At 47.8% G+C, this 12,535-nt stretch overlaps 1 protein-coding gene across 1 annotated transcript in view; it reads left to right on the forward strand.

Moving 5' to 3' along the window:
- CCDC14 (coiled-coil domain containing 14) overlaps positions 1–12,535 on the forward strand; it is a 384,504-nt gene that overhangs the window by 85,657 nt on the left and 286,312 nt on the right. Inside the window, exons 6-7 of the mRNA XM_069616670.1 lie at positions 5,263–5,511; positions 11,748–11,842. Of these exons, the coding sequence (XP_069472771.1) occupies positions 5,263–5,511; positions 11,748–11,842 (344 nt within the window). The remainder of the gene's footprint in view (positions 1–5,262; positions 5,512–11,747; positions 11,843–12,535) is intronic.

Genomic DNA, 12,535 nt, shown 5'->3' on the forward strand with positions numbered 1-12,535 from the left:
GGATAGTATGAAAGTGAAAGAGTGACTCTAGCTGAATAACTGGATGAGATTTTCAATGTGAAAGGAAATTTGGTTTTAAAAATAAACACAGTTAACAGCGAATCGGTTTATAAAGGAAAGGTTTCACTTAAACTAGATTTAGTGGCTAGAAAAGAGAAACGCCACCCGTGAAGTAGAAAAGTTAGACTGCAGTTGTAACCCTTCACGCAGTGTGCCTCTTTTCAGGGAGAATTAATTGATTTAATCAAAATAGTACTAAGGACTTACCAATGACACAGATGAGTGAAATAATTGCTCTAACACTATAAAATCAAGGATCAGAATACACAGAGGATACAGACTATCTTAAACATACTATCTTAAACAAGTTATCAGTTGGGATTACCTAGAGAATGGAACCAAGACAAGGTATCAAATTGAGGTATCCTATGTGTTGCTATGGGATGGGGAGATGCACTCAAACCTCGCTGGAGTTTGGGATTTGGGACAGCCAACCGGGTTTCTTGACTCAAAGGATCTGGTAAAGGCACCACAGTGGGGCTCTCCTACCAGAAAAAAGCTGGGCCTGTCTGGTCACGGCACAGCGGCATGCAGGAAGTGGGGCAAAAAGACGGTCTGGTCACAGGATACTCTCCAAAAGGGTGCCACAGCCCCCTTTCTCCCAGAGTTGGTGGGATTTTGGTTTGGGGTTCAGTTTTGAAGGTTGGTTCTGCCTGGACAGGGTCAGCTATGCTCTGGCCTAGCAGTGGATCTGGAATCTGCAGGATGAATATGGAATGTCTGGATACGCAGCAGCTGGAAAATTCAGAAGTGTCTTTTCTCTCTCTGAGCTTCCCCCTTTTAGAAGGTGGGTGACATCACAGGATTTACCATGGGGGCAGGCTTTGGCTGGACATGCCTTGTTCATCCTTTATATAGTACCAATGTTTCAAATGTATTAGTTTCTCTCTGCTCTTTTGGTGCAAATGGTTTCTAGCTGTCCTTGGATATGCCTAAGGCTTTCTTTAATTTAGACAAGTCATTCTGGACCTTCTCTGTTTGGATCGCTGTCGATTTACCCTATAGTTCCGCTTCCCATTGGCAGTACTGTTGATCCCTCTGTGCTTTGAGTACAATGAGTTGTCCCCTAGTCACCATCTTCAAAGCTTCCCATAAGGTTTGCATGGATGTCCCTGGGAGATTCTTACACAAGAAATAGTCTGTTATGTGTTCCCTGATTGAGTTCCCCATGACAGGGTCCTAGATTATTTCTGATGGGAGTTTACATCTCCAGAGCCCTGACTGGCGGTGGGCCATTGAGAGATCCACCCACAGTGGTCGGAGAGGGATATTGCTCCAATCTCTGTGTGTTGAACCTTTCCCAGGAGCCCTGACGAGACCCACAGATAGTCTATTCTAGACGTTGTGTTGTGGACGTGCGAAAAGTGTGTAAAACCCTGATGTTGCCCTTTGATGCCTCGCCATACATCTTCCAATGCTAGGTTTCCCATTTTCTGTTGCAGGGCTTTAGATGGTGCTCCCTGTCCCTGCAGTCTGGAGCCCAATCTGTCTAAGTTGGGATTCCATGCGATGTTGAAATCCCCGGACCCCCTCCCATCCCCAGCACCACCTCCCCCGTGACAAACCATTCCAATTTGTCCAGGATGTCTCTGATGAATCCGTCCTGTCCCGTGTTTGGGGCGTATATTGCAGCTAATGTCAGGGGGGTATCCCTCGATATGTGTTTTTACCAAAAGATATCTCCCATGCTTGTCTGCGTGTGTCGTGTATTTGTAGGTTTGGGGAGTTATGAAATGCAATCAGGACCCCAACCCTTTTCTCTTGCTCATTTGCCTGAACAGGACATCTCGAGGGAGGGCTCCCGGTTCTCCGTGGTCCCACACGATGTATCCTGTCTATTGGGATATCCGTATCCCCCCTCTGTTGCGAGGATTTCCTTTAAGACTTGCTATACTGCTTCCTTTAGATCTTTGTCCTCTACCGATTCCACCATGTTTTTCCACCTGATCGATCTCCTGGAGCATTTTTCGAAGTCCTCGCATTGGAGTTAGAGGTTGTGGGTCAATCGGACCAGGTGTTCCTGTGTCTCTGCGCCTTGTTAAGTCGTCTCCTCTGTTTTGAACAATTTTCTCTAGGGTATCCTTTCTTTCCCCGAGATTTACCACTTCTGTTTTTAACTCTTGTACTGCCGTTTTTATTTCACTTTTCATAGTTTCAAATCGAATCTGCATCAATTCCATGAACTGAGCCTGGAACTCCCCAAACCATGCCGACATGTTCTCCTTCATCGCCATCTCTGCCTGTGATGTGTTTGTATCTGTTTTTGCGGTTTGGTCGCCATGGGCCTTCCCTTTTTGTTACTTGGTGGGGGTTGTGCCCCAGAGCTGTACTAAGTTAGGCTCTTGTCTTGCTTGAGGGGTCTGCGGATTTATCTGTGATTGTTTCCCCCTGGATTTTGACATGTGTGCTGGTCTTTGCTGCTCCATTTGCATTTCGGGCGAGTTTGCGGTCTGCTGACACCTGGTCTGTAACGGCCTTCCGCTGTTTTGTGGGGAAGTCTCCCCTTGATCCTTGTTTAAGTGTCCTCCGGGTGTGAGGGCGCTCTCTTTATTTAGAGAGACCGTCTTTGCTTTTGGACCCCGGGGATGTGTTGACTCTGAAACGTTTAGGCTTATTTCTGGGCCTTTGTTTGCGGGGGCTTGTTCCGTGTGTGGTGGGGGCTTAGCTTCATGTCTTCTTAGCCTCCCGTTGTGCCCTTGCGTGTAGCCTCCCCGTTGGGTCTGGGGTAGCTCATGGGCAGATGTACGCTCCCCCGAGCCCCTTGGGCGAACTCTGGGTTGCCGGTTTGAGAGTGTCCCCCTAAGCTTTGAGATGTGGCTAGGAGAGGGATCCGGTGGTGTTGAGGGATGCACCTTGCTGCTCCTCACGGAACATCTGATGACCTCAGCGGCCTTCTCTAACCAGGCGACTGCCTGGATCCAGTCATTCCTAGCCAACCGAAACACCCGGGTCTTCTCCCCGGGGGCATCAGCACTCCCTGTCCCCATCACCTGCGGCGTTCCTCAAGGCTCGTGCGTCTTGCCGACCCTATACAATTTCTTCACTAAGCTATTGTTTGACCGCCTAGATAACCTGGGTGTCACATACACAAACTGTGCTGACGATACCCAGGTTCTCATCACCCTATCGGGGTGCTACGATGAGGACTCCACCAGAATCAACAACCTTTATTTGGAGATCCAAGCCTGGATGGCAGAGCACGGTCTATGCCTCAACGACAAGAAAACTGAGCTCCTTCTTGACGGCTCCCAACCATGGCTAAACAAATTAGACCCCTGTTACGCATCCATCAACATAGACGGTAACCTAATCACAGTAGCCAAAGAAATTAAAACCCTTGGGGTTTATCTATACTCTACTCTCTCGCTCAAAAGACAGGTGAACGCCACAGCCTCATCCACAGCTTACACCAATAAGCTCATCAACGCCTGCAAACCTTTCCTATCACCTTCCAGCTGCATTACACTAGCCAGAGCGTTAGTGCTCTCAAAAATTGACTACTGCAATACCCTCTTTCTCGGCTCATCAGAACGCAACCTGAACAAACTACAGGTGCTTCAAAATAATGCCATCAGAGCCGCTCTCAGTATCCCACGAAACACCCACATCTCCAGCATCAGACAAGATGCTCACTGGCTCCCGGTACGAGACAGAATCACTCTCAGATCCCTCGTCATCGTCCATAAATGCCGCTCCAATGACGCACCCAAATACCTGGCAGACAAGTTCCACAATCACACCTCAACTAGACCAACTAGAACGCCATACTCGCATTGCCTTTCCATTCCCAAATTCTCCCTAAAAAAAGCAGGTGGCGCCAGCTTCCCGGTCCTAGCTGCCAAACTATGGAACGCTATGCCACCAAACCTTAGAGCAGAACCCTCATTTTGGACTTTTAGAGCCAAAACAAAAACATGGCTTTCCAACAAAAACGCTGCTTAATGTACTTCCTCTCCGCACGTCTCTGTTGACCACCTTGTAACCCGGTCTGCTACACCTATTGTTTTATCACAGTCTGTATTGTATATTTTTGCCATGTTGTAACTGTCTCTAAGTCTCTGGCGCCCAGTTACCCCAGGGTTCGGTGCGCGGTACAAATAAATAAACTAAACTGTGGCTCTATAGGTGTCTTCCCGGTGTTCTCTGTTCCGCGCCGTGGGTGGCTCCCTACCCCCTTTTCTTGTTTGCTCTGTGGTTGGTGTCCTCTCTGTCCACCAAAATTTCGGCAATTTCTCAGCGCTTCCCCACTGTCCTGGGGAAGCAGTGTCTGCTCCTCCTCTTGTCGCTTTGTTGGGGTGGGGGAGAAAGGGGGTTCTTTTGAGGCCTTTTCTGTGGTTCCTCCTGCGTCTGAGTCTGTCGGAGCGAGGTTTGCACTGGGGGGTCTTTTCTGTTCTGCGAGGTCAGCCTGCTCCGGGACCCGCCTCCGTGTCACCGCGTGCGGGCGTCTCCATTTGTGGTCCGGGTCCTTTGGTGAGTGTCCCTCTCTGTTCAGATTCTGAGGCTCTAGGTCTTTGTGCGTCTCTGCTACTCCTTCACCCCTGTTGCAGTGCTGGTTCTGGCTCCTCGTGATCTATGCACATGGCGGCAGAGTAGTCCCCGTGGTGCACTGTTTTGGACAATTGGCTTCCCCTCGCTGCTCTATCACCGTATGGACCTCTGCTTCGGTTGGGATAAGGTTCTGCTTGTCCACTGTGATTCCCGGGTTGGTTTCTGAGCTTTGGGGGCAAGGTATCCACTTTATTGTCTATCTTTATTAATGCGGCACAGGAGGGGTAGTCGGAGCGACGCTCAGGCACGTCTTCCCCTCTCCGCCGCCATCTTGGAATCTCGTGATTTTTATTTTATAGTATTATTTTGTCAGGAGATCGCTGATGGTTCAATGCAGTTTACATAGTAGGGAATGGGACCTGATGCATATTTCAAGCTCTTGGTTTGTTAGTTTCTTTTCTGTCTTATCTATACAAACAGCGAAAATCAACCGTCTCATGGCACACACTCACCCCTTAAACAGAATAGTTGTGTTTTAATTTATTATTTATTTAATTTATTATTAGAATTGCTGCTGCTTTTAAATTGTGATTTATTTTGGATATAACTGTTTTTAACTTGCCTGTTCTGCAGACTGTATTCTTTCAATATTTATTTCACTGTCAATGTAAAATGTGAACAAATTAAATAGGCTGTAATTGCTTTTTCTTCCAGTTTCCTCATTAGGTGGGAAAGCTATCCCTGGAAATACAGAGACTGTCAACAAACTGCGAGATACTTCCCCAGCTGAACAGAATCCACATGCTCAGCAAGTCCATATGCCCAACATTCAACACTCACCTGTGATGCCTACAGGGCTGTGTGAGCAAGTGCAGACACAGATGTCCTTGATGAAAGGCCAAATAGTACAGGCTACCAGCAGCGGAATTCCTGCAAAGTCATACGGTCTTATTTCTGATCATGGTATGTTATACATCTTTCTTTTTCTTATCAACTGCCATTTTTAGGCAGCAACAGCATAGCTTTGAGGTCATTGGTGACTCCAAGGGGCAGGTGTTGTCCCTCAATTTACTGGTTCATCTTGGTCCTGCGTCTCATAAAGCCTTCATTATTTTCAATAGAGTATAGTAATATGTGTTTTCTGTTTACAGTCCAAGTACTAGCATTTACAGACTGGCACGTTGATGGTTAGTAAGTCAATGAACAAAGTCCCTCCAGGCGTAGAGAGGGCCTTTGTGTTCTTCATGTCAACAGATGTTGTGATGAGAGAACACAGGTTTTTTTTTTATCTAATTGCACCTTTTAAGACTGCCCCTTGACTCTGTGAATCTTGTTTGCTTGTGGAAAGTAGCAGACCGCTCCTTTTCTCCAGCCATACCTCTGTCTCTGACTTTGTTCCACCATTGCTTCACCCTGTTGATGTAAGGGGCCAGTGGATGCCCTTTGGTGCCTTTTTCTGCTAGGTTGCTTTGTTAAACATTTCCGGGCGCATAGGCAAAAACCTATTACTCATGCAATCGGATTTCAGAATAGATTAGCAAATGCTCTGCAACACAGAAACCCTGTACGGAAGTGTAAAGTAAGCGATCTTGTAAATTGCCCTTGTGCCAGTAATGTTGGACTTGCTGCATGTGGGTTTGAAAAAGACAGGTTGGGGGTGGGGACTGTTAGTGGGCTAGAGGGAGTGGCAGATGCAGAAAGTAACCATCACCTGTGGTAGGATTTTCTGTGTTTGGGGAGAAATGACAGGGATGGGTGGGCTTTCCACAAAAGCACCCTAACTCACAAGGGATGCCCGAGCAACCCCACCAGGAACCTGGGCAAGGTTAATCCCAGACAAGGAAAATTGCCTTTGGGAGGCTATTACTTATGCTGTTGCACTAAATCCGTCTCTTTGCAAATGCATTAATACGTTACTTTAGTTCAATAAACAACCAGATATATACCACTTGCATTCTGTAGTAGTACCGTCCTGAGGTTTTTGCCTCCTAGCAAAGCGTTCACCTACCAAACTTTTCTACTACTGTCTAAGCTCCTGTCGGCTTGTCCAATTTGTCTACCATTGTCCCGTCTCTTCTGCTTGTGTCCGTCTCTAGTGTTTCTACCCCCCTCCTCCCACACCCTTCCTCTTCTCTCCTCTCCCTACCTACTATATGGTGCTCTTTGTCTCTCCTATCCTTTCTAACTGCTTCTCCATCGACTATCCTACTCTCCTCACTAAATCCGGTAGTAAGAAGTTTATCCTGGTCTCCAACCCAGGCCTCCCTATCGCTGATAGGTTTACCAGTGCCGCCTCCAGGCAAACCCTCCCCAACATCCTCTGTCGTTCCCTCTCCAGACTTGTGGACGCTTCATCTGGTCTCTGTGCTTTCTCCTTTCTCTTCCTCTCCCATTAATGGTGGGAGGCCCCACTGCCCTCCTTCCACTCCTAAGGTCATCATTAATGTCTACCTGAATGGTACCGTCTTGGTCCAAGGCCCTCGGGCCAGCCTTCTCCTCTTTGAGACTCTTCCCGCGCCTCATCAATTTCCTTTCCTCTCCCGCTGTCCCCTCTCCTCCCCCATGGCTTCCTTGCCTCCCCATGCTGTCTCCTCCTTGGCTACCTTGCCCTCTCCTCCTTCCGCTTCTGCCCCCCCCCTCGGGCTTCTTCTACACCTCTGCAGGGCGTACCTCGGATTTGTACCCCTCCCTGGAAGACAACCTTCTCCATATTGCCACACTCATCTCTCGCTCTGCTAAGCACTCCTGACGTCTGCCGTCTCCTGGAAGAACTTGACCTTGATATCCTTGGTCGCACTGAGACATGGTTCACGGCCAGCTCGGTCACAAACTTTGACACTCTCCTCCCCGATGGCTACAAGATCCCCTCTGCGCCCAGATCCATCCAGGCCTACTCTTTCAAATGGCTCGTCTGCAGGATCTCTTGCTCTCTCTCTCTCTCTCTCTCCTGGCCATGCCATCACTGTGGCTACCATCTGTCGGCCACCTGGTCAGATCTCCTCCTTCCTCTCTGTGCGGACCTCTCCTTTTCCCTCCTGGTCTCGACCACTCAACTCCTCCTTCTTGGAGACTTTAACATCCACCTGAATGCTTCCTGTCCTTCCTCTGGACTCTTTCGCGACCTCTGTAACTCGCTCTCACTCTCTATTCTCCCTTCTGGCCCGACTCACTCTGCAGGGCACACTCTGGATGTTCTGATCTCTTCAGACCTTCCCCTTTCTATCCCTCTCACCACTCCTCTCTCCTGGAGTGATCACTTTCTCCTTTCCTCCCAGCTCACCCTCTACCCCTCAGGCCAAGCCACCTCGAGCACCGCCACCCACCTTCTCATTTATCCGACCCATGAAGCGCGTGTCAGTTGAGGCTTTCGTGGCTGCTTTCTCACCCTCCCCCTTTGGCTGACTCACACTCTGACACAGCCCTTTCCATGCTCCACTCTGCTATATCTGATACTCTTGATGTTCTTGCCCCCGTCATGAAGATCTGCTTGAAGCTCAAAGCCAAGTGCAACTCCAGGTACAACTCTGACCTTGTCACCCTCAAACACAAGTGCAGGGTGGCTGAGAGGAAATGGCGTGCTTCCGATACATCCTCTGACAAACTGGCACGACGTCTGCTCCCAAAGGCAAAACCGGCTCTCTGTCCGCACCAAGAAGAGAGCTCACATCCAAGCCCGCGTCTCTGCCGCATCTAACAACTCTGCCAAAAACTCTGCAAGGAACTGGCCAATCCTGCTGCGTCTTTACCTCTCCTGTCCCCTCCCAGGCCCTCTGCATTGCTCTGGCTTCTCACTTCATCTCTAAAACTCGGGACATCCTGTCCTCTTCCCCCTCCTCCCTGCTCTTCCTGTGGATCTTCTTCGGCCACCTCTTCCCCTGTTCTCCCAGGCAAGTCTGATCTATGAAAGCCTTGTCAAAACAGGTTCACCCCTGTTCCTTTAAAACCATCAAGGACTGCATTGTCACTCTGGCTCCTGCTCTGGCCGACTCCTGCAACCACTCCTTTGCCACTGGAGTCTTCGCTTAACCTCTGAAGTACTCCCTTTTTCACCCACTTCTTACTAAACCCTCTGCCGATCTGTCCTGCCCGGCTAACTACTGCCCAATCTCCATCACTCCTTTCCTGGGCAAACTCCTGGCCATCTCCCAGCTTAATCTTCACACTGAATCTGTTGGTTGTCTTCATGACCATCAGTCTGGCTTCAGACTGCCAGAAGCACGGAAACTGCTCTCCTGAACATCTGTGAAGACCTGCTCTCCAACCTTGATTCCAACGCCTCCTGTGTCATCATCTTACTTGAGCTCTCTTCTGCCTTTGACATTGTCAACCATGCCATCCTGCTCATCTGTCTCCATGATAACCTGGGTATCACCGATCAGCTGACTTCTTTCATCTATGATTGACCCTCCCAGGTCCAACTTGGGTCCTTCCTCTCTTCAGCTCTACCTGTGGTGTTCCCCAGGGGTCTAACCCTGGCTATTACCTGGCGCTTGTTTCCCACCGCATTGCCATTCTCTGCCCCAACCTTCAGTGCTATGCGGATGACAATCGGCTCATTTTCAGGCTCCCTTCAGCCACTTATTCTCATTCTCTCATCTCCGACTGTCTGTATGCTATCCACGAGTGGTGTGCTGCTAATGATCTCGGCCTTAATGCCAGTAACTGACTGAGATTCTCCTCATCGGCACACCCCCTCCCTCCTTTCCTTTAGCTCTCTGGCTGGCCTCTATTGGCCCTCTTCCTGCTCCGACCTGTGAGGCTAAAAACCTTGCCGTCATCTTCGACTCCACACTCTCCTTCTCTCCTCACATCTCTGGCATCTCTAAGAAGTCATACTAGCAGCTGCACCTCCTCAGATGTGTTCTACCTTTCCTCTCCTTCCCCCCAGTAGCTCACTGTCTCCAGAGCTCTGGTTCTCTCTAGGCTGGACTACTGCAACAGCCTCTTTCTAAATCTGCCTGCCTCTACTCTCCGCCCTCTGCAACTCATCCAAAAGAGGACTGCGAGACTTGTCCTTGTCCTCAAGCCCAGGGATCGTATCTCTCCTGCACTGGCTCCCAGTGGCTGCGAGGATTACGTTGAAAACTCTCTGCATTGTCCACAAGGCCTTCTGGGGACTCAATACCTTCAATAACTCTCTTCCTAAATATCTTCCTTCTCGAGCTCTTCGCTCATTCGCCTCCAACTCCCTCAGGGTCCCTCGCTTCTCCAAGCAACGAGTTGGTGGTAGATCTTTCTTCGGCTGGGGCCTCCCTCTGGAACAGCCTCTCTAAAAACTGAGGAGAACCATCTCCGGTTCCTGGCGCACCTCAAGACCTTCCTCTTTGCTTCTACTTTCTCCCCTCCTGAACTCCTGTCTGAAACTTACTCTGCACTGGTCACCTGGCTACCCTCTGTTCTCAGGCCCAAGTCCCCTCCCCGCCAGTTGCTCACCTGCACTGCCCCCCTGGCAACCCTTGCACTTGGTTCTGTTTCTGTATCCCAATGCAACAGCCCCCTACCAGTACTTGACACCTGATGTCTGTACTTACCCTTGCACCTTCCACCAGCTGGCCGCACTTATTGTTCTTATTTGTTTTTATTTATTTACTGTTATCCTTTCTACTGCACTTCCCCTCCCCCTCGCATTTTTCCTTTTCCCCTCTTCCCATGCACTTGCGCAATCTCAATGTCACCTGACCTAGTAAGATCGTTGTCTGTCTTCCCTCGGTTCCCCCTCCCTCGCCATGTCGTGCCTTGAAACACTGTATGGGCGCGTTGTAAATGCCAGGCCATTTATATTATATCATATCAAGTTCATATCAATAGTGATTTTCCTTTTCGAATGGATTGTGGCCTCCCACGTATTCCTCATCTTAGATATACGTTCTCTTCAGCTTCGGAATTTGTTTTTCTAAGAATTCAGATTGAGATGGCACCCAACCAGTCTCACAACCCCTTTTACAAATACCCCAGGCCACAAAGGACCATGAACCAGGCCGGTGGGTGGTAATACAATGTGTACTTATTTTGAAAATCCAAATGAAATCACACAAGTTTAATATTATGCAGAAATCACCAGTGGGGTGATAATTACACTGTAAAATGATAGAATACACTTAGTTGACCTTCCACTATAACATAAAGCACAACTGAATGGGAGCAATTTTACTTTTTGGGTAGATGGCACCCAGTTAAGATTTCCCATTGCAATGATCACGCAAACCCTGATTAACTGAATTTTGGGTGGATAGAAAGGAGTAGGGTATATACTAGTGTGCACTAGGACCCCGCCCGGCCCATAAAGTTGGGGGTTACCCAATAGCACTTTAAGATGAGTAGCAGCACCCGTGAGATGGATGGGGATGCAGATTAGTACTCTAGCACCAAATCAATAATGACAACTCATTGGTTTGGCAAAGGGAGTCTGTTTAATGACAAGTACAAAAAATGATGTAAATGGCCTAACACACACGTTTCCAAGTTTTTTATCAATTTCACAGCCTTCAGAAACTCCTTGATGTGGCAAACACGAGTGTAGGCTGTCCTTCAGTGCAAAGTAAAACACTAAAGATAATCCAGATCCTGTAATTTGCTATGATAGTAGAACTATTGATGAAATTGCTCTTATTGTTTTTAAAACCTACCAATAGGGTATGAAATATGTATTTCGAGAGCTGATTCCTCACCTAGCTGGGAAAATACCTTCTTATTTGTCCATATCATGTGAACCTGGAGATGTCCCATTAGCCAGCTAATCTCCCCACGCAGCTTCTAGAACAATCGGCTTTGTTTTACCAACATAAGCAGTGGGTAGTGTAACTTTGTTTTTTATGCTTTCTATTCCTACGAAGTGACGTCTTTAGATCAAGAAGTTACAGTAGCGCACACAGATGCTGGTAGCACTGATCGGAACATATTTGTGGAGCTGTGTGGGTGAAAGCGGGCATTTTTACTCTGTTTGTTGTAGTAGCCTGTTTTTGGGATTACGTGGTTGGTATGCATTATTTCTGAATGGCTGGTACAGGGTAATTTATTTGGAAGGTGGGCAAAGGTGTGACGAGGTCTAGTTGATAGCCCATACAGGTAGCTGTTACTTTCGTATCATTTTCTTCTAATGTTCATTTAGTGTATTAAACAGAATGGTTGACCCGACTGTAGAACATGGAGGATAAACAGTCTGTTTTCCAGTGCTCATCTATTTACTTATTATTTTGTAGGTTCTCAGGGTGTTCCACTTTTTAATTATCGTTTGCCATCTTCTACACCAGCTCTGTCCCCTCAACGTCCAGCTACTCCTGCTGTCTGCGAACCAGTAAGTGTTATCAGAACAAGCGTGTTGAAATGCTTGCTTTTTAATTTCACTCTCCGCACTAGTTAAATTTGGAAAATTCTGACTGTTGCAGTTGACAGTTTGTTTTTTATAGCATAGTTGCTTATGCCAAGCAAGGCATTGGCTACCCTTGTTGTAACCATAGGATATGGTATGTCTTGTTAATTTGCACATATAAATTGCCCCTCTGCGACTGCTATGGCCTCAATGCACACATGTATATTAATTGAATAAAGTGTATTCTATTGTATGCCTCTATCGGTGTTGCACTTGCATATTTTAGCCTGGCCAAATTCCTTCTGTAATTTCTGAGTTTACCTGCACACGCTGTTCAGACCCATGTTATGATCAGCACTCTTTCCGTCCCACAGATGTGGACATCTTCCCGCCATTGGATTCAAGGGTAAAAGTACAATTACCATTGAATCCTATGTGCAGAGAGATCCCATTTGTGAGGAGGCAGTATACCAGCTGATGAGACTATGCAAGAGCTGTTGTGTGCCCTGGACATGCATCTAGAGGTAAGTAAAGGGTATGGTATGTGTGGTTCAGGGCAGTACATAAAAGCTTTTGAGCACTATTACATTAAGCAGACGATAGTAACAAAATGACATTTTGTAGCGGTGGACAGAAACCTGTTATATATGAATGCTTGGTGTAAACTGTGCAAGCTCC

The sequence above is a fragment of the Ambystoma mexicanum genome, chromosome 9 (assembly GCF_040938575.1).
Source record: "Ambystoma mexicanum isolate Mex_15411 chromosome 9, UKY_AmexF1_1, whole genome shotgun sequence".
In the NCBI taxonomy this organism is placed as follows: domain Eukaryota; kingdom Metazoa; phylum Chordata; class Amphibia; order Caudata; family Ambystomatidae; genus Ambystoma; species Ambystoma mexicanum.